This window comes from Amblyomma mixtum, chromosome 5, assembly GCF_055824585.1.
Source record: "Amblyomma mixtum isolate Tamu chromosome 5, ASM5582458v1, whole genome shotgun sequence".
Lineage (NCBI taxonomy): Eukaryota > Metazoa > Arthropoda > Arachnida > Ixodida > Ixodidae > Amblyomma > Amblyomma mixtum.
In genome coordinates, this window is record NC_143016.1 from 63,927,398 (window position 1) to 63,954,522 (window position 27,125).

The 27,125-nt window shown below is 49.0% G+C and overlaps 1 protein-coding gene across 1 annotated transcript in view; it reads left to right on the plus strand.

Moving 5' to 3' along the window:
• Positions 1-1,844: 1,844 nt before the first annotated feature.
• LOC149342444 (intraflagellar transport protein 81 homolog) overlaps positions 1,845-27,125 on the plus strand; it is a 25,987-nt gene continuing 706 nt past the window's right edge. The window contains exons 1-13 of the mRNA XM_089542166.1: positions 1,845-2,037; positions 3,139-3,242; positions 4,582-4,762; positions 5,678-5,833; positions 7,005-7,115; positions 8,020-8,104; positions 8,514-8,677; positions 9,342-9,437; positions 23,758-23,898; positions 23,989-24,138; positions 24,605-24,823; positions 25,554-25,640; positions 25,984-26,147. Of these exons, the coding sequence (XP_089398292.1) occupies positions 1,894-2,037; positions 3,139-3,242; positions 4,582-4,762; positions 5,678-5,833; positions 7,005-7,115; positions 8,020-8,104; positions 8,514-8,677; positions 9,342-9,437; positions 23,758-23,898; positions 23,989-24,138; positions 24,605-24,823; positions 25,554-25,640; positions 25,984-26,147 (1,802 nt within the window). The 5' untranslated portion in view covers positions 1,845-1,893. The remainder of the gene's footprint in view (positions 2,038-3,138; positions 3,243-4,581; positions 4,763-5,677; positions 5,834-7,004; positions 7,116-8,019; positions 8,105-8,513; positions 8,678-9,341; positions 9,438-23,757; positions 23,899-23,988; positions 24,139-24,604; positions 24,824-25,553; positions 25,641-25,983; positions 26,148-27,125) is intronic.

The following is a 27,125-nucleotide window of genomic DNA, read 5'->3' on the forward strand; positions in this document are numbered from 1 at the left end:
GCATTGCGCTCTATTGCGAACGCTCGTTGTAAATAGAGACGTATCTTTGGTGCGACACCGGCATGATATGGGCAGCTCTTTGCACAAAACAGAGCACTTGAAATTCATTCCTGAAAATTAAACTTGGGCTCATCTTCCCGGCTTGAACCTGTGTGAAATACGAATGAGTAATTTGAGCTATCCCTTCATATTGCACTTATGCTCGGCGCCGGCTCGTATCTTCCGGAGTAATCTGTAGACTGCCACAGCAGTGCTCGGTTAACTCTGAAAAGCAATACGCGCCCCAAAACATTTACCTCTACTTGTGCGGACACGAAAGCCAGCTATCGCAGTTAGCTTTCATACTCATATACGGACTACGCGGTATACAGCCAAATGCATCGCTGCGGATGCCGCATATGCACACTTGTTGCGTGCGCTCCAAGACACTATTAGAGCACGTGCGGGTAGCGCGTCCGGTCTCTCAGGAAATTCCCTCGGCTCAGCGCGCCAAGCTCAGTCAGAAACCAACCACCAAGGGACAAAGCGGGGGGGGGGTCGTTGTTTGCTGCCCAGCTTTCACCGGTCACAAGCCAGAAAATGAGTTGGAGTCAAAGGTCCACAAACGAAACAGGCTTTATATAGCAAAGAGACGGTACAGATGATTTATATAGCCCTCATAAGAACACATGCACAGTGTTCTCCAAAACAATGCAATACATGCAAACTATCACTAAAGAGGCTACTATACAACGAAACATGTCAAGTTTGACTAAAGAGGCTACAACGAAAGGTCTTGCAGCAAAGTGCACTAAAATACGAGAGAGGCAAACAAAACAGAACACAATCTGTTCGCCGTACACTGCGACAGCCCGTCGACCTGAAGATCACGACGGGTTGAGCGCGTGCTGCCTCGCAGGTCCTTTCCATTTGTGGGACTAGCTTGAACATCTCCCTACGTCGCAATGTTCAGGCTGGTTCCACAAATGACCTCAGGTGTTTCACAGGTAAATAATAAATACAATTGTAAACTGCATTGTCTTGCTTCTTAGGCGGTTTTTCTGCACTATAGTGCAAGCGCGTTTTGTAATGGGGCGTAAGGCTCACCGTGTGGCTGATATGTAGCGGTTGCAAGGTAGTGGTTGCTGCAAAAGCGACAGATGCTACATAAAGTATTACCGGATGCTCAAATTTAGCGAAGTCAAATTACCGATATTCCTTCTCAGGCCCAGCTCAATCTGGCATCTCGCTCAGATAGGTCGCAGTCTTCCAAGCCTCATATATGTACCTCTACCACGCCAGTCGTGAGCTTTGCAGGTCACGTTGATCCGGTTTTTTCGGGCCTACAGTTTGTCGGACAGCAGTCGGCAAGCACATCACTGTGTTGCTGTTGTTGTTGGTAGGTTTATTACGGCGAATGCCTTACCCTGTGTTTGTGTGTGCCCCGAGCGCATTTAATAATGTACTCGCCCACTAACCTCAGTGGCGGATCAAGTTCGGGTGAATCCTGCGCTCGTTGCTGGCAACTCTAAGTGGCCGTTCAATGCTCGTCTCTGTCTGCAGAGATCTAGGGTTCAATACGCGCTTATGAACATTATTTTCATAGACTAAGTTTTCTTAGAATGTCTTCGCCCTTAACTATACCTCGTATACTTTCTTCATTTTGTTAAATTTGTGGCAACTGCGCTCTTACCGCCTCTTGCGACGCGCGACACGCCGTTCCTGGCACCCACGGACGTTGTCATGGCAACCGGTGACGCGGCGACCAACACTGCGTCGTCCCTGGTAACGCATCGAAAGGTGCGCGCCTCTGTGACGAGACGGCGAGGAGAAAAGGGGGTATAGGCTCCGCTTCCGAGGCCAAATCCCGCTGCACTGTTTCACCGGCTCTAACAGCGCCTGCAACGTTCCACCATGAGCGAGCAACTCAAGTTCATTGTTCAGGAACTGAACAAGGAACCATTCAACAAAAAGCTCAACCTCATCAGCTTCGATGCCTATCGACCTGACCAACTACTGCAGACGCTGGTGGACGTCTTCGCAGAGTTGGATCCCAAGGTGTGTAAGCGTGGATCGCAATTCATAGCATCAATGCTTCGCGATGATTGGCAGCGTTAATTCGCGTGCATGTTTGCTTCTACTATATATGTGCCACTTTGCAGCTGCACTAGCAGTGCTATCTGCGTGTTTACATTCTTATTTTTAGCCCATATAGGCAAAACGCCAGGAAATAAAAATTATATATTTTGGTACGAAAAGTTTATTTCGCTTCAGAATTTAGAGTCATCTTTTTTTATGGAAACATTTTTTCGACGCAGACAAAACTTAACATTTGACGACTCTGATGTCGCGCTTTCCATGGCGCGTTGTGGTTTTCTCATGACAATGCGCAAACCGGGTTGCTTTTCTTGCGGTATCACAGTGTGGTAGATGCTGTCATATTTGCTAACTGCTTTCAGAGGATACTGGCGGCACTTTCTGAACGCATATAACGCAACACTGGCACAGAGCCTATTAAAGCTACGCTGGAGGGCGCAAGCTTTTATACAATTAAGTTTTAGAGTTACTGCGCAAAAAAAAAGAAAGCGTCCAGCATGTAGGACACTACACATATATGGATTAGGCTGTCTGTCTTGGATACCGCAATGTGGCGAGTTTAAAAGAGGCATTAAAAAAGGGAACAATGCGAATTCGCTCTCTAGACACTGGTGTTTAAAGGTTGCCTAACTTCACCGCAAAAAACTTTCTGCACGCTCACTGCCTTATTAATCACCCACTTTGTTTAGCTTCTCGAAGGGTCGACTTAATGGCATATCTTCCAGCTGCGGCGGAATAGTTATATTCTATGGTGGATAAATTTTGTCACACGACAGCAGTTCACGTTCAACGCTTAGTAACGCGGCCGCCGGGCTTTTACTACCCAGTGCCAGTTCACTGTAAGAGTACAAGCACGCTGGTTGCACGCATGATGATTCGGAGTGGATGCTTTACCGGCAAAGAACCTCACGCCTGCAGAAAACGTTAGCTTTAGGACGAGGTCAAGCGATGTATGGGCGCAGAAGGGAAAAATAGTAGTTCCTATAGGTGCTCCACTTGCACTCATAGTTCCCAATAACTAAGCAGGCCTGGATTGCTCACTCTGACGCTGTATCGTTGCAGATGAAAGCGGATGTGCGCAGCGAAGACCCCGAGCAGTTGGCCATGAAGAACCTCAGCTTCCTTCGGATTCTCAAATACAAGCCGCCGCCCGACATCGCTGGCCGGTAAGAAATGGTATGCGAGAAGCGTGCGGGCGGAGTTGACTGGTTCACATCAACTGTGCAGCACCTTCAAGCGTCTCAGAGACTTCGATCAAGCTAGTTCATATGTACTATATACGGCATATTTCAGATGGCACATTTCACCGCATATATTGATACAACATTTTAATGCATATGTATTAGAAGGGTCAGTGCAACAGGATATGGCGATCGCCGTCTGTCAGTAGCCTGTGGCAGGTGGCAACCTGCCCATCAGACTACGAGCTTAGTATACTACCTCGGATATAATGAACCTTAGTATGCTAGACCGGATATAACGACTTTTGGTGTGTTAACCTCGGATATTCCGAACCGAAGTATTTCACCTCGGATATAAGGAGCTTTTGTATCGGGACCTCGGGTGCAACGAACGTTTGGCTGCGAACGCATTCAAACGACCCAACGAGGATCAAGTTTTTCTATTTTTTAGCATTCTTCTCTATCCACCTGTCTCTCCCGAAAAATGGGAAAACGAGGCCATGCTAGCAAGAGTCGACTGGTAAAACAACGCCACTGGAATATAGGCGGTTTTTTTTCGTCATTAGAAAGGAGCAACAGTTTCAGCCACGCAGCTTCAAGAATACGCGCCAGCCGTTTCTACTAATTTCTTGAATGCAGTTAAAAAATGATTGCAACAAGCAAAATGAGACCGAACTTTGAAGTTGTGCATAGGAAAGAGGCCAATGTGCTTTGTCAGCTGCTCCAGCGCTCAGCGATGTAATCTGAGCGTCTGGACGTATGAAAAACCTTAGGTGGCCATGAATACGATACACGCTATTGAAGAGGATTGCCATTCGTAGTCCACACGACGAGGCTAGTGTATTCCTTTTCCGTCGATCGCTTATAGAATTGAGTTAACGGAATCGAAAGTGGATTCATCGACCACGACTCCGGCTCCACGATGGTGACAGTGTAGGCTGCGGGAACATAAACATGCGGCACTGCCGATTATTAGAGTGATCGGAATCGGTAGTACCGGACGTAACTGCACAACACAGCATATAATGACGTGTAGAAGGCTACGCCCACGTGAGCCATTCCAAATGTCGCCTGTCGATGTCGCGCATTTGGATCTAGTACGAACGTAGAGGTTCACGAAGTTGCAGTGCTCGATGACATCGTAAGTGGTGTTCAAAATACATTAACTACCACCACCACCACCGCCATCGAGTTTAGAGTCAGCCGTAACATTTCTTTGACTTCAAAACTCACTGTGATGACGCACTGAAACTTTCAAGCACATGTCATTTCAAGAGTTAAAGAGCGGCACTAATAACACCGAGGTGCCGTCGTGCGCGGCCAGTGGATCATTCCGGCAGGGCCTTGCGGCGGGCTCCAAGGAGGCCGTGCTGCCCGTGCTCGAGTGGACGCTGCGCGGCCTGCCCGAGCTGCGCAAGAGGGCCTACCTGGGCCGCTTCCTTGTCAAGGTCGAGGTGCCGCCAGAGCTGGACGGCGACGTTGACCTGCAGGCGCTCTACGCCCAGGTACGGAATGCGAGAGACGAACCCCCGTGCGGTGCATCGCGCTTGCTTTCTGAGATGCAAAGTGCCTCGTCATAAGTGGACGGCAGAAGAGTGAGCGACACTGATTGAAGACAAAGGGAAGCTTTAATTTGTGTACAGGATGGCTTGTAAAAAGCGATCACCCTGTATACGGAGAGCTTTTGCCGCAAAAATGCGCACCTGTAGTGGGCGCTCAGTGCATATTTCTGTAGCATATAATTCAGGCAGTGGCGGTGACGGCAGAGTAACAAATGCACAATACTTCCATTAACAGACGCAGACACTGTACGTTCTCTTAGTGAAGAGTCAGCAGCGTGATAAAAACCTAGATACAACGAGACTCTCGTTCAACTTCGCAGCATCTAAAGCTGCATGCGTTGACATATAAGCCTCCCGCCCAGCGCTTCGCTGCTCGACTTTGTTCACGGACCTAATTTATTTTCTATGATGCTTACCGTTTTCTTTATGTTCTGAGGCGACACTTACCGTCTTTAGAAAAGAATACAAGCTTTCCTTTTTTATAACACGTTTTTATTTACTCTGCAAATGAAGTTAATGGCACCATTTAGTTATGCCATAACCGTTTTCCTACCACAGCATTTCTTTTTCTGTGTCATTGCATATTATATTCACTTTTAGATTACATATGGCGTACACTTGCAATGTGCGTGTTTGTAAGCGGCTAGGCGCTCTTTCCAACAATTGTCACAAACCTCTTCACTAGCGAGCTGAAATACCTTCGAAACGTGAGTTCATTAGCGACCTGAAAATTCGCGACCGCTTCTTCTTCCGTTTTACAGCAGTTTACTTCTTCCCATATGCTAGCAGACGCACAACTAAAGAAGGTTCTGCAGAGATTGAGCAAAGCGTGTCTGAGCTGGGTGCTCTGCCATGCAGTACGAAGCAGCCATGGCGCAGTTCAAAGAGGCACACCGGATGGGCGAAGCGCTGAAGGCGAGTGGACTGAACACCCAGGAGCTGCGCAAGGACATCGCACAGATGGAGCAGGAGCGCGAGCAGTTGCTCAAGAAGGTCGCCAAGCTGCGCAGAAAGGTAACAGCGCACGCGCGTAAAGGATAATGTATACAAATGCATCCTCCCATTGCTGTCGGAACCAAGCAGAAGGCCATGAAAGCACTCATGCTTGCGTACCAGTTCATGCTTAACGCTTGCCGACAACAGTGCTGTTCGCTCGTGCCCACAATATTTCTACGGAACACTACGAAAGGGGCAGCCTCTGCCTGAGCATTGTAACACTTGCAAGTATGATGACAAAGATTGTAATCCGCTTTTCGACAGGACTAAGGTTATCGGACACTCGAGGGATAAGAAAGAACGGGAAATTATCGAAGCCTTGGAAATCGCGAGATTACGGCCTGACAAATGTGTTAGCGTTGCTTCAGTGCACCTGTACCGCAAGGAGTTGGAGTTTCTTGATTTCACGAGATGAGTGTGGCTTTTGTTTTTGTGGTTGGTGCGCATGCGCTTTGCTTTTGAAGGAAAGAGGAGTTGGTAGAATAAATCAGTTGTTACTGTGCGTTTGTCCCGTGCGGTTCTCTTTCTCTTGTCCCGTCCTTTTTGCGCAGTTATTCTTTGTTCTCATAACACTTACTGAACTCGCTTTTTTACCTTACGCCAAAATGGAGGTCAAACTATTACGCTTCTACCTTGAACGCCGGGTTCCGTGCACAGAAATAATTTCTTTGCGTCGATGCTTGTATAGCATTAACTGAGCGCGAAGTAGCGGATCTGTCAAGCCCCAACGAAAGCACGACGCGCTTAGGTAGCAAACTTTTAATTTCCAATGCTTTCATTCAAGATCAGCTTGGCGTCGCAAATTCGCGACCTAGTGTGACAATTCGAGGGGCTTCAGATAATGCGCGACAGCATCGCCCCACCACGGTGACGTCCTATGAAAACTGAATTAGGCCGCAGACTGTCACGAAAGAGACGCTGATCCGTTTCATGGGTTTCGGGGCGAATCGATGGCAGGATTTCATGGCGTAATAAGTGTGTTTGGCCCCATCTTCTGCAGACCAAACATGTTAGCCAAGTCGCTCTTTGGTCAAACTGTTCTTGATTTATTAAAAATCGAATAATCTCCATGGCAAATTGATGTGCTGTAGTAATAATAATAAGGTGTACCGGCTAAGCTTGGATTGAACTCTAATTCTAATGGCTGTCGTTATACCTGCGGGTAACACTGACCCTTCGAAATTCGCAGGTGGAGACGCAGCGAAACAAGGACGTCCTCTTGCAGCTGGCGAGGAGTCTCCGCGAGGAACAGGACAGGGCAGAGACTCTCGCCCAGCAAAGGAACAGCCTTCGGGACGCGGTTAGTCATTTCCCTGCAGCGCACGCGAGCACAGTGCTCTAAGGCGACGAGTTTTTGGCTCCAAGCCGGGCTAACTGGGTTTACTGCCACGAACCATTTCCAGCACCTGTTAGCATCTTCCAACATCTTCCTTAAAGGGCCACTGACCAGGGTCCGGACATTTTTGAAAAACAAGCCCACTGCATAGATGAAGCATCGAAGATAACCTCTGCAAAATACTAGAGCCATGCGCGCCCCGAAAAGCTGCAAAAATTCAAATCAAAGCCCGCTCGTTCTTTCCTTTAACAAAAACGCCCTCGCCCCACTACTCTGAACCCCCTTGACGTCATTTGGGTTACTTTCACTAAAGGCACTACATTGGTGCATCGTTCTGACTGACGGGAGAAGGTTGGGCGTAGCCTTGGCGTCGCGTCGTCTGCACAACGCTTTCCGCAGCGCCTTCTGTTTTGGCACATGCCTACAAACCCGCATGAAGGAACAACAACAAAAAAAAAACTGCGGAGGGAGCGTACGGCGACAACCTTGAACCCTAACCATAAAAAGTAAAAAAATAGTAAAACTGAGTGAGTTGGTTCCTAATATAAACGGGCTTCCTAATTTAAGTTGGTTCCTAATATAAACGGGCTTCCTAATATAATTTCTACCGGCACCATTGTCTTTTTACGGGAGGGAATACGACGAACATATCTGCGTAATTTTCACCAGCATATTGCTCGTAATCTAGGTTTTGCGGTGTGCTGAGATCAAAAAAGAAAGAGGATTTTAGGAACCTGCCTGCCCGAACTATACATAATTCAGGCCTGCCGAATTATAATAACACTTCCCACCGTAAACGTAACCTTCCGTCAGCAGTGAATTTGCATGAATACTGCAAGGCCTTCTACTTGACCCGCTTCATTTGCAGTTGAACCACTGCGAGCAAAAGATTCAGAGGCTGACCCAGCAGCTGAGAGATCTGCAGCATTCTGGGGCCGGCGCCACACCAGAAGGTATCTATTGGCATAAGCTGAGTACAACGTTAGTGCACCACTGCTAAAACAAACAATTTCTCTGCTATTCTGCAACTTCTGTGCATGCCGTGAAGTCGTGGTGTTGCTTTCGGTGCTCACCATGGATTCAGGTTGCAATGTTTCTCGACATTCTAAAGTAATTCGTATAGGTGCGTATGTTCTGGAACCGTTTAGTCAAAGACGCCATTACATTTCTCTCAACCGAGATTAAACTGAAACTGAACTTTTTTTTCGACGGTCAGTTAAATGAAGTAGATTATGGCCTTAAAATATAAAAGAAATTACAGGCTTTTTACTATAACCGCTGTCATATTGCCAACATATGCTTTGACGCTTATGGCACCGATGCCAACAAGCATCAAGTGCTTGTGTCTTTCCTTCGTGGAAGGCTTGTTGAAGAGACTGGAGGAAGAGCTGCGAGCAAATGGCTACCTGGTGCGAGACAAGCTCCCCAAGGAGATCGCCGCGTGCCAGAATGCCCTACGGGACTTGCAGAAGGTGGCCGCCGAACCGGCGATGGGACAGAATGACCTCAACAGGCTCAAGGCTAAGGTAGGTGCTTTACCACGCCCGAGTCATTTTAGACATCTAGATTTGCTTAAATGGCGATGAGTCATAGAAATCAAAATGTTCGCCTTTCTCAATAGAAGGGGCTTTAAATGAGCCTCGAAACAGGTTTCATCAAAGGTGGAAATTCAGTTCAGTGTGAAGGGGCACGACTTGCCTAATCAGCTTTAGCGGCAATTTTTCAGAGGCGATCTCTATTGCCGGAGTTGAAAACACAGTACTTTTCAAGACGTCCGAAGCCTTTCGGTCTTCTCGCGTCGTTCTCCCCTGCTGCGCATGAAGTCACCCGTTGCCCTTGGCACCGGCACTGTGAGACGGAGCCCAGTGCAGCGATAACAGAAGTGCATATTGAAAATATCGAAAATTATTTGACGATATATATGTGCTCCTAAGCAAAAGTACATTCCAAACTGTCTTCTTAATGAAACAATCTCAATTTCGTCGCCTAATGAAAATCAGCTGAGGAGGCAAAACTTAATGAATACCTCTCGCAGATGCTTCCATTGGAATCCTGAATTCTTTACCCTGTTTCAATAATCAGTGTTCGCTTACCCGCTTCTGCCGCAAGTGACCTGAAATTGCATCGCGAGGTGTACTTGGCCCGCTGAAATTTGCATATCGCTGCTTTTCTGCTGTCTTGTCGGTGCAGGTTCAATCTGAGAACCAGGAAATCAACGCCCTCTACGAACAGAAGATGCGAAGCCAGGAATCGGCGGATGACAAGCTGACGCTCTTCAGGCAACAGGTCGTGTACATGAATATACACTCCAAATATATATATATATATATATATATATATATATATATATATATATATATATATATATATATATATATATATACTCCAAAACACCTTTATTACTTTTTTTTACAGACGCAGTGTAAAAGAACACTGGCTTTCTAAGGAGTCCGTGATTACAGCGTAGCAGAGCACGCGAAAAATGCACGATCAGAAAAGGGACACACAGGAAACACGACGTTCACGGTACATACTCTTATTCTCTCAACAAATTACTACTTTTCCTGATTGTAATAGCGCGGTTGGTGTAGAACCAAATTTAGAGTTTTACAAGGCGACAGTAGAACCCAAGTACTACATTAGCACTGGTCGACTAGAGCATAACAAGGGATTTTTTACTCCTTGTAAACTGCATACTTCAGTTAACTACAGAAGTTCACCGCGTATTCCTCCATTTTAGAAAAATAAGGGCTCTTAAGTAAATCTTAAGCAGTAAAGATTATCTTAACTGCGCTAGGAAGCTGCCAGCAACACTATCTGTCAGTATTCTCAATATATGCGCACCGTTCAATAATGTTGGCTCTTTTGATGTCTTAGATTCGGTGAACATAAATCTTCATTCGATAATCCGCTAGACTTCAACCGAGCAAACATGACACCATAATCATAGAACACGCTCAGCTAAGAACACACCAGCATCTCTCCTTCAGGCACATCAAACGACCTACCGCTTCAAAATGAAGAGTATTCGTTAACCGTCCAGCACCGCATACATTTGGTTTATGAGAGTTTAACGTCCCAAAGCGACTCAGGCTATGAGGGACACCGTAGTGAAGGGCTCCAGGAATTTTGACCACCAGGGGTTCTTTAACGTGCACTGCCATCGCACAGTACACGGGCCTCTAGAATTTCGCCTCCATCGCAATAGAGGGTTTACAAAAGTAGGTCTGGCAACAGTGACAGGCACGCTGACCTCGCCTGACCCCGCTGTGGCGGCCATCTTTGGATCGCTCCGTGTCCGTCCGTCAGTGCCCGCCGTTGTGTCCGTGCTTGTAACGTTGTCGCCAAGTGTACTGTGCGTGGAACGGATTTTCAATGTCAAGCGAAGTCTTTTCCTGCTCTAGGGACCTCTCTTTTGTCCCTGGCGGTTTCTGTCAGCGACGGCTAGAGGCATATTTTGAGAGCCGAGGCGTGGTGTGATGCGTTATAGTGAAGTCTTTCCCCACATCTCTGCGTATTGCAATAATCCACTTCTTTCTCAAAGCCGGGTTGCTTGGGAAACCATGGAAGGAGACCTGCACAAATAATAAACAGGTTTTGTCAACAAGCACCACATTATAGCTGTGGATGCTATACTTTATAGCAATACTGGAAAATCTGATCACACGAACTCTTGCGCGAAGCAGGCATGGCGCGGTGATAGCTGATTTTTAAAATTCCTTATCATTTCAGCACAGTTCCCTTTTCCCGAGGCCGCCCATTTCAGCTCTTGCATATGAGGTTAAAGCTTGAAATGTCTACTAAAAGAGGAAATAAACAAGAAATCGTCATCTTTACAAAACCAACTGACTTTTCGGGTGGCTGTCAACTAAGAAACCATCATGGGATTCGAGAAAACCCACTAGAGTGGAACGCAAGCTTCGTTATTTTGTGGATCGCGCTGGCAAGTATTCATAGGCACAGTCTAGAAACCTGAGCTGCGCGCTCTGGACGCGTACCGGACTTCGCACGCGTCATCAGGCGATAACATCTTTTGAAACGGGCTGGATGCAGGGTGTCGAACCGGAACCGAACCCGAACCCTAAACCGGAACCGAACCCGAATTTTCGCCCGGAACCGGAACCGAACCGAACCCATAATTTTTTAGCCATCTTGGAACTGAACCCGAACCGGAACGATTCAAAGGAACCGTTCCGAACCGGTTCGGTACCCGGTTCAGCCCCATTTTTTTTTGCATCTCGGCATACTTCTTGTTTCCGGACAAAATGAGATGATCTGGCGCATAGATTTAACCACCCGTAGCTGTCTGCGCTGGGAAGTGCGATAATGGTACCCATTATATGCGACAGCAAACTTACAGGAAGTCTGGGGCCTGAGAAGATGCCTAATTGACGCTTTTGTAATGTACTACCGCCAATTCTTTGTACTTCAGGTATATGTGAAATCTTGAGCTATTATTCCTCCCCTTTTACATATTTGCGTAGATCTTTAATCAAATTGTTAGCACTGCTCTAACTCAATAAAGAACTATAGACACCGAATTTTTGCTTGCGTGCTTTCTTCTTTCAAACGATGCGTTAGACATTGGTGTACACGGAGCACCGCGTGGTATTTCACCAACACATAATAAATAATTTATATTTGAATTTCTTCATGATCCTGTTTCGGTTTCACCAACATAACGATGGCTGTGACGTGTAGAGGAAATTAGGTCGCGTGAGGTGCAATAAAATGGCAATACAACTGCTGATACGTCGTTCGTTGTGATTATAGGTCTTGAAGCCAGCTGATTTAAGTGCTAGAGTGAGTCAAAACAACGCATCAGTGTTTGTATTAGTTTTCTCGTGTCTCACGTGACCTAATGTTGATTTATTTCTTTATTTATTTATTTATTTATTTATTTCATAATACTGCAGGCCACTGCTTGGCCCAAGCAGGAGTGAACTTACATTGTTACATAACCAAAAGAATAAAATTATTCAATATTAGCAGCACACGGATATCAAAAGAATAAAACCAAAAGAATAAACTTATACATATTAGCAGCACACGGATACAAAACATACATATAAGCAATATTAGCAGGGAAGTAGACGATTTAACGCATCAGAAAACTTTTCCGAGGAAAAAACAGCTTCCGGTACCGAATTCCAATCTTGCACTGTTCTAGGGAAAAACTGTATTTAAAACTGAGTTTTGGCGAAAAGGGGAATAAGTGAATGTTCATGAACGTTCCGAGTCCTTCTCACTAGAGGACGCTTAATGCACTCCGGAAGCTTCAGTTTATTTTTACCTGTTAAACTATTAAACAAGAATACCAATCTATTAATATTTCGGCGGATTTGTAGTGTAGGAATGTTATTTGACATCATTAACTGCGAGGGAGAGTCTTCCCATTTGTATTTTCCGTGTATAAACCTAACCGCGCTTTCCTATTGACTTTTTCAAGGACCATTATGTCCTTTTTCGTGTACGGGTCCCACACGACTGAAGCATATTCAAGTAAAGACCACACACAAGTTTCGTAAGCCAATTTTTTCATGTGTGCTGGGGCAGTTTTTAGCCTTCTTCGTATCACAGCCTTTCTTAGCTTTATTCACATCACAGGCATCATTCGGTTGATGAAACCGGGCAGCATAGAAGAAAAAATTAGTTTCTAAATTATTTAGTGGCAGTAGGCGAATACCACACGGTGATCCATGTTTTCTAATATCTATGGCGTCATTTGAAAGGAGAAACACGCAATAATACTGGGTGTATCCCGAGGCCCGCTAAGGGTCTCAGTAAATCAGAGGAATGTCACCTTCGCAGGCTACAAACTGTCTTTCAATAATCCAGCTACGCTTCACGCCATTGAGCCCGAGTTCTTTTCGGCACAGTGCAAATTTTGTGGCCAGAAGGCAAACTTGTACCACATGGTATGGGCTTGTCAGAAAAATGACAGCATTGACATCATAAATCAGCCAACGCGGGAGGGCTGGGAGGCGGCCCTGTCCAGCTCGGACCTCGAGGAACAACGAGCCCTCGTCGCCAGAGCACGGACAGCGGCTTTCACCAACGGCGTCCCGGACTAGGGACCAGATCAGCCTTCCCTTTAACTAAGGCATTGTGCTTTAATAAACGTTTTCATCATCATCATAGTCATTTAAGCACCGATTGAGAATGCCTTCCTTTTATTTGCGTCATTTCTCACAAATAGATGAAATATTAGCGCGAGGATCCAACAACGTTGTGATGGTGGTTTTTGAGGAAAGGAAAAGGCGCAGTACCTGTCTCACTTCTTGGTGGACACCTCAACCGTGCCGTAAGAGAGGGAGGAAGGTGGGAGTGAAAGAAGAAAGAGAAACAGGTGCAGTAGGGGAGGCCTCCGGAATAATTTCTACCAGCTGGGGATCCTTAATAGAAATCGACGAGCTAAAAACGATCGAATGTGTGAAATTTTCAGGTAAAGTATGCGAAGTCCTTTTGGCCTAGCATTTCAAACGCTGACGTAATCACCAATTAAAATTGGGACGGCCTTCAAGCTTCTCCGCAGCGTACAACGCTAAGTGGGGGACACATGATGACGTCATCGAAGGTATCGGTACATTTCCAACTCATAACCGCCTGCTTTGAAGGAAAAAAAACCAATGCCACCGAAGACAAAACCCGCCGAACGTTGTTTGGCCGCGTCCAACCAGGCGCGGCAGGGCGTGGCTGACGGCAGCGGTAATTCGAAATCATACCTTCCATGACGTCACACTGAACTTCCCCGCGCTCCTCCATTGTTTTGAAAAGTGCAAAATTTAATCGTCGATTACGTCGCTATTTTAAATGGTAGTGCAAAAAAGCAGCATGTTTTACCTACAGCCTATATAGATTTGATTCCTTGAGTATCTCGATATTCTCGAAAAGTGGCGCAGTTGCCCTTTAACGTGCACTTCCCGCGAACATGAACTGTGAAGACCATAATGGCCGGCGCCTGGCGCGGGCGGAAGCCCTGGCCCGCCACTATGGATCGAAACCCGGCGTATTTTACCTGGATGCCTCCGGCCCCCACCATGGGGGATGGTACACGGCCGCAGCCGTCCACCAATCCAAAACAGTGAACGGCCTTACTTTCCGAGCCCGTGACATAACACACGCGGAGGAGGTCGCCATTGCGTTGGCTGCATCTGATTCTAATTCAAAAACAATTATTTCCGACTCGCGAGGGGCATGTCGGAACGTCGAGCAGGGCTGGGTGTCATATCTAGCCTACCGCATTCTCCAAAACAGCGTCTACACCGGGGACCCCGCGCACCGGCGTATCGTTTGGGCTCCTGCTCACATGGTCGAATTATCTATTCCACTCCTTATCTCCACCTACAGAAACAAGAGGAGGACGCCCTTGGGGTCAACCTTCGCAAAATTGTTAAACGTGCCCTTGACCTCCCCATCACTACTTCAAACAGCCGGCTTATGGCTCTTGGGGTGGTGAATACTTTCCGGGAGCTCCGGGAGGCGCACCTTACAAACCAGTACACGCGCTTGTCGCTAACGGAGTCGGGTCGCCGCCTTCTTGCTCGACTCCATATCCAACACACCCCTCCAATGGAAGACAGGTTTCGCATCCCGGAACTGTGGAGACGTGCCCTCCACGTGCGGCCTCTTCCAGCAAACATGTCACATGAAGACCATAATGGTCGGCGCCTGGCACGAGCGGAAGCGCTAGCCCGATATTATGGCAACAAAACAGGTGTATACTACGTGGACGCCTCCGGCCCTCACCACGGGGGATGGTACACGGCCGCGGTAGTTCACAACAGCAACACAGTTAACGGCCTAACTTTCAGAGCCCGCAGTGCAACACAAGCAGAAGAGGTCGCGATTGCTCTCGCAGTCTCACATTCCAATTCAAAATACATCATCACCGACTCGCGAGAGGCCTGTCGGAATGTCGAACAAGGCTGCACTCCCTTCGTAGCCTATCGAATATACCAAAATTGCATACGGGATACGGACCCCGCACACCGTTACCTCATATGGGCCCCTGCTCATCGGGGTTGGCAGGAAACGAGGCAGCAGACGCAGCCGCCCGCGCGCTCTCTCACCGGGCTGTTTTCTCCTTCCCATCCGATCAGGGACCCAATTTTAATCCGGTCTATACATTCAAAGATATTACAACACATTATCAAAATTGTCATCGCCTTTACCCTAGCCCATGTAAAGGCCTGAAGAAGGCGGATGAGCGGCTCCTTCTCCGCCTTCTCACCAATACATTGCTGTGCCCGGCAGCGTTAAAACATTTTGACCCCTCCTTTAGCGGCAGCTGCCCACACTGTAGTGCAGTGTCTTCTGACACTTACCACATGGTGTGGGCCTGCCCCTCCAACCCCGCTATTCCCCCCATCCCCAACCCAACCCGGGAGGACTGGGAGGCGACCCTGCTCGGCTGCCACGACTTACAGGCCCAACAAGCCTTAGGCGCGCCCGGGCGGCGGCACCCGCCACTGGGGTCCCATACTAGGGACCTCCACCTAGTGTTTGTAAGGATCGGTCCCTTACGGGCTGATCCAAACATACCTCCTGCTCATTCGTAATAAATGTTTTCACCACCACCACCATGGGCCTTGAGGGAAATGAGGCAGCTGACGCCGCCGCCCGCGCGCTCTCTCACCGGACATTCCCATCCGACCCCGATGATCAGGAACTCGAATTCACTCCCGCTTACTCCTTTAAAGACATTGTTTTACTTTATCAATCTGGCCACGGTCTTTATCCCCGCCCGTGTAAAGGTCTCTCAAAGGCGGAGAAGCGGCTTCTGCTTCGCCTGCATACCAATACTTTGCTGTGCCAGGCAGCTCTCAAACACTTCGACCCTTCTTTCTCGGGCAGCTGTCCGCACTGTGCGGAGAAGTCTTCGGACATTTACCACATGGTGTGGGCCTGCCCCTCCAACCCTGCTATCCCCCCTCACCCCAACCCAACCCGGGAGGACTGGGAGGCGACCCTGCTCGGCTGCTCTGACCTGCAGGCCCAACGGGCCTTGGTCGCGCGAGCCCGGGCGGCGGCCGACGCCACTGGGGTCCCGAACTAGGGACCTCCACCTAGTACATGTAAGGGCTTGCCCCCTCTGGGTCAGCTCATGCAATACCTCCAGTAGTGCATGTGTAAATAAATGTTTTCCACCACCATCGCCTCCGTCGAAACGTGTCCCCCGGGGCCGGGTTCAAACCCGGATAGACCGAATAAGTAACCGAGCGCCGTAACCACTGAGCCACCGCAGTGGGTAGTGCAACATATACTTTCGTAGGCGCTCATTGTCTCAGACAGCAGGTTCTAAATAAAACCCCTCACGATGCAGGGCAACAAAGAAAAAAAATGGCTCAATGACTGTGGAGCTTGGCTGCTGATTCTAAAAATACAAAAACCAGCGTGCTCTGTCGCGCGCCAAAAATCCCCAGTTGATCTCGGTTAATTTGGAGCCCTCCACTACACCGTCTATCCTATAGCCTCAATGTCTACTCGACACGTTAAACCTGCGATATTACTACTAGTATTACCAAAAGGAGGATGTATAAATTGGTGCAGCTTTTTTTTTTTCTGGAATCCGCATATTCTTGTTTGCAGCGACGGAAATAAGCAACGAAAGGCAGGTTCTTGGCAACGGTGGAGATGCACTAATAAGAAAAAAAATTAGATACCGGATAATCAAAAGGGCAATGCGGAAATATATGCGCTCGCTGGCATGCGTTGGTGATCACGCCCAGAAAGCATAGCTGCCAGAAAGGGGTTGTATGTAGTTTTGAAAATGAATGCGTGAAACAAATTGGTGGACAAATGGTGCACGCCAGATTAACCACTCTTTATCACTCTATCAAGGGCGCAAAAAATTCTGTTGACGCAAAGGCTCTCTTTGATAGCGCCCCAGAAAAGTCTCAAACATTCAATGTAGTGCAAGTATATCTCCTTCCTCGCACAATGCTGCACTTGCAAGAATGTTGCAGCTCAACGTCGCAACAAGCATGTTGCCAATTTATTTGGTTTGGTTTATTGGATTTTAACGTCCAAAAGCGACTCAGGCTATGAGGGACGCCGTAGTGAAGGGCTGCGGGAATTTCGACCACCTGGGGTCCTTTAACGTGCACTGACATCGCACAGTACACAAGCCTCTAGAATTTCGCCTTCATCGAAATTCGTCCGCCGTGGCCGGGATCGAACCCACGTCTTTCGGGTCAGGAGCCGAGTGCCGTAACCACTGAGCCACCGCGGCAGGGCTGCTGACATTTTGTGTCCGTGCAAAAACGAAGCGTTCTCAACCCATCCAAGCATGCGTTTTTATGATACTATTTTTATCAGAAGAGAGGAGGTTGACGTCATCATAATAAGTCAATGTCGTAATTTCTTATTGCATTATAGTGAGAAGCCACGATTAGCTGTGTTTTTGAAGATACTGAGCTATATGGGTTCGGGATATATAACGTGAGTAACAAAGGGGGTGTCGAATAGGTGATTTAAATAAAATATGTTTGGTAAGTTCTGCAAGTTAGGGAGAGCCTGTGCTCCCACGAGGCTCTCGTTGGGCGGCAGATGGGCGGTGGAGGGATTCTCGCACATTTTCTTACCATTTAGTAATGGAGGGGTGACTGGCAAGTCGGTTTCGGGGCGACGGAAAGGTGCCCGTCTGTATGTAGGTACCGATACATGGCAGTTTCTGTTCTCAGTAGTGCGCGGGAACGTAGAGGGCGCGTGCGTCGGCAATCTTGGGGCCCCGTAATTACACTGCGTACAAGAAAGTCCCAACTGACTCAAGCTTCAAAAGAGACCTATTACTCGCGCAACTGGGTCTTCCAAATTGCTCACGCAGGAGGGTCTTGTAGATTGAAAATCCACCGGCTTTTCGCCTTACACCTCATAAGGTGGATTATAGCGTATACATAGCCGATTTTCATCAATTTCGAGTTCATTTCATTTTGCGGCTCTTGCCGTAAATTCGTCTTTGCTGTGGACAATAAGTAAAATGGGTAAAGTGAGAACATCTCGCATTAAACAATTTTTCATGCTTAATTAACGCAGTAAACACGACAAAAGAAAGACTGGAGACGACACGAGTGCTGACTAACAGCTGGTTATTTTATTCTGGGAAAAGTATATAAAGGCGCAGGACTCAAGGAACAACCCTAAAAACAGAACAAAGGTTAAAACTTAAAAACCATACTGCGCATGCACACCACAGTTGAGTCATGACGTTTTTTTCAACGAAATTCTAAGACTATCTTCCATATTAGACAGCAATCCGCTATCTCCTGGACCTCACACGGTTGACAAGAAAGCCTTACTCCTTATCTACCAAATTGATAGATGGTGAGGCAACACACTCATCAGCTTCCTTCCTGGTCATATAGGCCTCGACCAACTCCCTACTTATGCAAACAGGGTTATTAACACGACACTTGTCTTATCTACGGGGTAAGCAATCGTTGCACTCGCTGCAATGCAAAGCCAAGTTGTACGACACCGCTACTTTTTCACCCATCTGTGATGTTCGAACGAATGCTCATTGCTTACCCATTCAGAAAGACAAGTCTCCTGCTTATTCACCCAAATCGAATTTGTAGGGACATGGTGGAGGCCTTTATGATTAGTAAGGAAGCAGATGGGCGTGTTGCTTCACCATCCGTAAATTTGTATACAGGAGTCAGGCTTTCTTCCCAATTGTATGAGGTCCAGAAGATAGGGAATTGCTGTCTACTATGGAATATAGTCTTCGTATTTCGTTGAAAAATATGTCATGACTCGACTATGCTGGGCATGTGCAGTATGTTTTTTTTAGTTTTAATCTTTGTTGTTCTGTTTTTTGCATGGTTCACTGTGTCCTGCGCCTTCATACACTTTTCCTAGAATGTAACAACCAGTTAGTCAGCGTCTGTGTCGTCTCCAGTCTTCCTTTGTCCTGTTTATTGCGCTGCTTAAGCATGAACTCTTACCAGCTAGCCCAGTTTTATGTTCTTGTAAACAAATATTTGCATTTTTTATTATGTATACCGATGTGCCGGAAAAATGAAAACGCATAGCAGGGTTGACAAACTCATCTGCGTTCAATTTTTTTTTGTCCTGAACCCGTTTGAACCGGTTCGAACCGGTTCGGGACGGTCCGAACCGGTTCGAACCGGAACGAAATGGCCCTCTGGAGCCGAACCCGGAACTGAACCCGAAAGGCGTGAACCCGAACCCGAACCGAACCCGAAAAGATGCCGGTTCGACACCCTGGCTGGATGTGAGCATGACGCTACACGTGTGATGCCTCATCTTTTCCTGCTTTACAGGACGCCGCGGCTTTGGCAGGCGCTTTTGTAGCGTGAAACAGGCAGCTTGGGCGCCCTAGGCAACCATTTTGCCATCTGCACAATGCATGGCCATTTCACACAATGGTTTGAAAACTAGCTTCGGTAATCATGCCCTTGTAATAAGTCAAATAGAGAATGGCGAATGCAATCCACGTACAAAAGGCTCCAACGGATCTATTCGAGCTTTAGCGTTCGTTGCACATGTATTGCTCCTTCTCCAGTGTCATTTTCCATCTCAGCACAAGCTTTCGTGAAGTTCACAAGGCTCCATTGCACGCAAAACAACCTCGCTGTTTCAGGTGATCGCGATCGCGTTCTATGAGCTATCTCCCAGTCAGAGGTACATGCCGTAATGCCTGACATGCTGCAGGTGACACTTGTAAAGTCGATCAAGAATGCAAACGAACGGTCGTATACACACCTTGTTTCCGTGCGCGTCTACGACGCTGCGCTGGCTGCAGAAAGGCACGCAGCAACATGCTGGCATTCCGAATGGAGCTTGGTGCTAGCACCGACTGTTGTGATGCCAACAAATGACGCAATCACTTGCAGGAATTCCAATGAAGCTCGCTGTGCGTGCACGAGTTCCACGAGGGCTCACGTTGGCGCGCACTCTCCGGGTACAATGAACTGTCCTCCGAGTACTCCGGGCGGCGCGGACGGAGTGAACCAAACATGGTCGCCGTGCGCTGTTCATGTTTTTCTCACTAGATGGCGCTAACTTTTGTAAAGGGTCTATTCGACTGCCGCGGCCGGGATCGAACCCGCGTCTTTCGGGTCAGCAGCCGAGAGCCGTAACCACTGAGCCACCGCGGCGGCCATCACATGCGTTGTTCCCATCGGTACTGAATGGGCGTATTGCTATGTTATGTTATGTTTGTTATGTTTGTTATGTTTTTGTTGTGTCCCCTTATTGCTTTTGTGTGTGTGCGCCCCCGCGTCCTCCTCCTAACGACCACTCGCATCCTCCTCCTAACGACCACTCGCATTCCCCTCCTAACGACCGCTTGCCCCTCGTCGCACGCTGTCGCCAGATGCCCCCCCACGGTGCGCCCCCGCACCCTCCTCCTGTTCTGGGAAGCCACTCCCTCCCGTGGACGCTTCTCCGCTCCCTCCTTTCTTCGGGCGGCCAGTTCGGCTCCTGCCTCGGTCGACGCTGGTCGCACCCTCATCGGCTTTAAATAAACGAAGTCTTAAAATACCGTGTGCGTCTTTCGCTGCATTCAACACAGCGACCGGACACGACAGTGGCGACGAGAAAGTGGATTCGACCCGCGCTACGCAACGCTATTGACAAGCCATGGCTACGCGAGGGTTTCCCAATCAGATACCAGAATTCAACGGCTCATCGTGGTCATCGTGGGTTGGACGCCTTCAGTTCTACTTTGAAGCTAACAACATCACAGACCCAGCCTTGAAGAGGGCCAACCTGCTGACGCTGTGCGGGGAGCAGACCTACGATACTGTCTGCGCCCTTATTCAGCCAAGCACACCAGCGGCAGTGTCTTACGACGACATCGTAAAAGCGCTGCAAAAGCACTACGACCCAAGGCCATCCGAGGTCTACAGCCGGGCTCGCTTCCAACGACGAGATCAACTGGGAGGAGAAACTGTGAGCGCCTACGTAGCCGCGCTCAAGAAGCTCGCTGCCGACTGTAATTTTGGAACGCTGTCGACAACAGCTACCGGGCAGGAGGGAGACGCAGCTTCTTCTGCTAACACCACCATGCTTCCCTTGGACGTGATGTTACGCGACAGATTTGTGTGCGGACTGAGTGACGAGTCACTGCAGCAGCGCCTGTTCGCTGAGAAGGACCTCACATTCAGCAAAGCTTACGACATCGCCGTTCGAGCGGAGAGCGCCGGTCACCAGCAGAGAGGGATTCGCCGGAACACCGAGCCGGTACACCAGACAAGCAACCAGGTGCGCAAGCCTTCTGTTGTTGTAAAATCGGTCAAAAAGGCACAACGCTGCTGGCGGTGTGACGACCAACACAACCCCCAGGGATGTCGATTCCAGTCAGCCACGTGTAATTTTTGCCACAAGCGAGGGCATATCGAAAGAGCATGCATTACGAAACGGAGACTTGCCAAGATAAAGTCACCTTCCCAGCCTAATCACAGCGTCAACGCCTCAGAGAATACGCCGCTATCTGATCTCCATGGAACAACATCAGCAACACCATCTGTGTTGTACGACCTGAACACCATGAATCTCGGCACGCGACCGAAGATTTTTACAGAAGTAAGCGTACATCACCAGCTGATTAAGTTCGAGGTGGACTCCGGCGCAGCCTGTACTCTGATCAGTGAGGACACGTTCCGAACTTCATGGCCATCTGACGCACCCGCCCTGAAACAAGACGACACGCACCTGCGAACGTGGTCAGGACAGAATCTGCCACTATTGGGCTCTGCCAACGTGCAGGTTAACTACAACGGCCAGACCCATACGCTACCTCTGCTTGTTGTGAAGGGCACAGGATCAAGCCTTCTAGGGAGAAACTGGTTTTCTCCACTAGGCGTGATGATATGCGGTAAATATCAAAACGCCGATGCGCTAAGCCGTCTGCCACTAGACGCAACTGTTGACGAACCATTTCCACCAGGAGACGTTCTGATGTTCGAAGCACTGCCAGAACCTCCGCTTACAGCAGGCACAGTTGCAGCATCTACGCAGAAGTGCGCAGCTCTCCGGCTAGTTTACACAGCTGTTCAACAAGGCAACGTGCATAAACTCAAAGGGGACAACTTCGACGCTTACCGCAGGCGAGCTACAGAGTTGAGCACCCATCGCGGCTGCATCATATTTGGGTCCCGAGTTGTGATGCCGAGAGAACTACGCGCACAAGCTATGTCTCTCATCCACGCCGGACATCGGGGCATCGTTGCAATGAAAAAGTGTGCCAGAAGCTACATGTGGTGGCCTGGCATTGACAACGACATCGAAACAGTGGTGCGAGAATGCAAGCCTTGCCAGAGCAGCCGGAGCGCCCCGCCGAAAGCTCCTGTCCCAGAATGGGAAAAGCCAGACACACCATGGCACACACTGCACATTGATTTTGCAGGACCAATTGAGGGCTGCACTTTCCTTGTGGTCGTAGATGCCTACACAAAGTGGCTTGAGATAAGGCAAATGGGACAGACGACTTCGGCAGCAGTCATTGACAACCTCCGATCACTATTTGCAACGTTCGGCCTGCCGCGCAAGGTAGTGTCGGACAACGGAACACCGTTTGTGTCTGCGGAGATCCTCAAGTTTTATCGCGACAACGGGATCTCATCAGTTACATCGGCCCCCTACCACCCAGCGACAAACGGACAAGCCGAGCGCTACGTAGCCGAGCTAAAACGCGCCCTTGAAAGAGATCAGACAGGCTCGCTGCAGCGCCGCCTTGCGCGCTTTCTCTTCAAGCAGCACACGACGGTTCAGAGCACAACAGGCGAGACCCCCTCGAAAATGATGTTCGAGCGTGAAATGCGAACCCAGCTCACAGCCATCCTCCCCGAGCCAAAGGCAGAGACGTTCCGGGAAGAAAAAGCAATTCCGCGCTGCGGCACGCTTAATGAGGGGCAGCGCGTCCTCGCCCGACAGTTTCTGAAAAAGCCATAGGAGACACAGCGAACAACAGCCAGCCTACAAGTGTTTCTCCCCCGAGCGCACAAAGCCAGCGCGCCTCCACGCGTGAGCGCCGACCCCCTGCACGATACCAGGCAACTTTCTAAGGGGGAAGGAAGTGTTGTGTCCCCTTATTGCTTTTGTGTGTGTGCGCCCCCGCGTCCTCCTCCTAACGACCACTCGCATCCTCCTCCTAACGACCACTCGCATTCCCCTCCTAACGACCGCTTGCCCCTCGTCGCACGCTGTCGCCAGATGCCCCCCCACGGTGCGCCCCCGCACCCTCCTCCTGTTCTGGGAAGCCACTCCCTCCCGTGGACGCTTCTCCGCTCCCTCCTTTCTTCGGGCGGCCAGTTCGGCTCCTGCCTCGGTCGACGCTGGTCGCACCCTCATCGGCTTTAAATAAACGAAGTCTTAAAATACCGTGTGCGTCTTTCGCTGCATTCAACACAGCGACCGGACACGACAGTTTTTAATGTTTGTTATGTTTGTTATGTTTTTAATGTTTGTTATATTTGTTAGGAACGAAGGATATCATGTAGCAATGTTTAAAATGGGAGTCTTTTTAAGTGTAATGCGTGCACTCAGATGTGCGTCCTTAAAAAACACCCCTTCCACACCCACTTCGAAATGCTTACAGATGAGTGCATCACCTGACATGTCGAATATCGCTCCGCAGGCGGCGGTGATAGCGCGCAAGAAGGAGGCGGCAGCCGAGACGCTCAACGAGCTCCGCCTGCAAGTGGCCCAGCTTGAGGCGCAGCTAGAGGAGAAGCAAAGTCTCGTCTCCGACGGGGAGCAGGTCCTCAAGGGAGACGAGGTGCGTATACTCGAGAAAGCTGCGTGTCTAGGCGCTAACAGCCGCGCGCCATCCGAGTGGACGTTACAATACACAACTTGGCGCGCGCAGTTCAAGAAGTACGTGAACGCACTCCGTGGCAAGAGCAGCCAGTACAAGCAGCAGCGCCAGGAACTGGCCGAGCTGAGGGCCGAGACTGGGGTGCTGGCTCGGACGCAGGAAATCCTCACCCAAAAGGAGCGGGAACTCACGCAGAGTCTGGTAAGTGTACACCGGGACACCGGAGTACGCGGACCATGAATTGTACACTATGTGCCACATGGTACCAGTAACTGTGGAAACAACACAAAACACACCGTAAGTTGCACAAAGCGAACATGGCGTCTTCACAATGAATGTATGTAGTTAATATATGCTTCCGTTCATCCATAACATGTATGTAGTTTGAGTAGACGCGCGAGAAACGGTTCAACAGCGTAAGGGAACCACAGAGTTATGGGCAGTGCGACTGCGCGGGACGGTTCGTTCCGCTAAAACCCCTAAAGGCAGCGCTTTGTCTAGTTTTTCGATTATCGCAACGCGCAGTAGCTGAAGAAGCGGCCCGCAGACCAGCAGATTTACAATTGCCGAGAGGAGAGACTCTTGTATGACCAGGTGAATGGCATAGATCTCCGCTGGTCCACGCCTTTGTTTGATCCCAGTGACCGTATGGCATGGCAATTTGCAGGAGGCGTTGGAAGAGCGGCACGGCGTCCGCGGCTACCACCGGCTGCAGGGCGCGCTGGAGAGCTTGTCCGGCAGCAAGGCTGCGATCGACGAGACGAAGATGGCGACGCTCGAGGACATGTCCGCCATGGTGACCAACCTCAACAAGCGCATCGCCGAAAGGAAGGGGCGCCTGGCTCCGGCTATCAGAGACCTACGACCGCTTAGGAAAAGCTTTCAGGTCAGGCCACCAGGCTACGCCATACGGTCCATGCATTAAGCAAATCTCGATCACGAAATAGGATTCTCACCTAGACCTCGAGCATGAATGAAATAATACGACTCCAAACTTTGCCCAGGCATTGGAGGTTCCAACCGCTCTTAATCGATTACTTCTGATTGGCTTTAAAAGCTTTGTCTCTTTCCAATTTACTTGGGAAATCTCTACGTACCCACATCATCAGAGAGATTTAGCATATATGCTAAATCTCTCTGATGATGATGTTTGTCCGGTAACCGGTAACTCGGTATACGTCTTCGCTATAGCTAAGACGTATACCGGATTACCAGACTCCTGCGCACGCGCAGAGTCAGAGGCGGTGCCGGGTGGGGCCACTGCGCGTACCCAGGCGGCGTTCGGTAATTCGGTATACATCTTCTCTGTGCTAAATCCCTATATTCTTGCGTGGCGCGAGTCACCTACAAGAGCAACCATTCAATGACATTAAGCGTAGTAGCCTAACGCCTCGGTTGGATCCCGGTAAGCTAGTGATGCAGTCTAAGAAATCTGAAACTGCAGCCCCTTGTGGCACCGCTGTTACTGAGGGCGTAAATGGGAAAATAAAAATCCCAATCTGTTTCTTAGTCACTTCAAGCCACATTGCTAAAAAAGCTGAGACACCTCCAGTTTCTTGTGCGATTGGAAACTGCTTGCCTTTTATACACGGCGAACGCCTCCTTGCTCCGTACAGGACGTGTCAGCAGAGTACGAGAAGAAAAAGGCAGCGTACGACACCTGTGCAGCCGGTTTGGAAAGCAGCCTCGCATGTCTGGAGCAGGTGTGTGTTGCTACTGTGGCATTAATTTTCACGCCGTTATGCCCAGAGTTCGTTCATCATCATCATCATCATCAGCCTGACTACGCCCACTGCAGGGCAAAGGCCTCTCCCATGTCTCTCCAATTAACCCAGTCCTGCGCCAGCCGCGGCCACCATACTCCCGCAAATTTCTTCGGGAAAGTTCGTAAAGTTCCTGTAAACATTCGTCCCTCACCATCGTCCTTCTGCCTGTGAGCGTTTTGTGCAAAAGCTCACAACTTTCTCAGCTTTGTTGAAATGACAGCAATGTATACCAGTGGCTTTTCATCGCTCATCTTTCACCTTGGCGGCATCGCGCTTCCAGGAGGTGGCCAGTCTCAGAAGCGAGCTGAATAGTGAGGAGTCCAAGCTCAACTTCCTGCAGCACAGCCTCAGGATCCATGAGGTGCAGCTGAACTTCCTCAAGGCGAACGGCGTGCTTGGAAACCCCGCAGCCGAAGCGGGCTCCGACAGCCAGACCTCCCTCAGGTAACACAGCACGCCACTGAACAGCGCCCGTACTACTGCTTCTTTAGTCGTGCGCACAACGGCTGCCGAAGCGGCGACGTGATGCTCTCCTTGTCCAGTCGAATGAAGCACGTTCGAAACATCAGGGCAGCAGAAAACCAACGATGCACCTGTGCATTGCTTGAGGCCTGCGTAGGTTATTTAGATGGATTGTCAGTGCGAAAGCTCTACTTCGCGTCCAAAGCTGCAAAAACCGGATCATCGCTGAAGCCTTGACCTTGAATAAATAAATAAATAAATAAATAAATAAATAAAATACTGCCGCGACTGGATCAGAACAGATCAGCTTCGCTGGCCACTGCACTGCAGCGCTATGCTATCACCGCAGCCGGTCACGCCTCGTGTGAAACTGCAACATACTCTTGCGCTGTGCATTGCACATCGTCGCCTTCATCAACTTCCATCGACGGTGCGGACAGATCAGATCAGCTTAACCTCGATCAAAGCTTAACCTGAGTCTAATATCGTCGCCAGACGTGCCAACGACTCAGAGAAGCAAAACCATGAGCCAGCTAGGCTAAACACATGCATTCGCACGTCTACTCGGTTTAATTACGTTAAAACGCTTTTTTTTAGAGTACTGGAGGAATAAGGCCCCTTAAAATGTTCACATAACATGAAAATTCAAATGCGTTTTCCTAGAACAATGACGAATGCTCACGCCTTGACTCTGCTAATGTTTCGTTTATCTTGAGTGATCCTCGAAGCGATATGTATTTCGATTTTTTTCATCGTCAACTGTATCATAAGTCATTTTGTCGTTACCGCTACTATGCTAGGTACTAGGTCTGGCGGTTCTGCATGTCGAATTAAGTTTTAAACAAGAGGAACATCAAGAACAACAATTACTAAAAGTTTTCTTTCTCGCGGTTCCAACAAGAAGGATTCAGTTCCGCTGCCTTGCCAGTTGACAGGCTACTTCACTTTGACAGACAACTT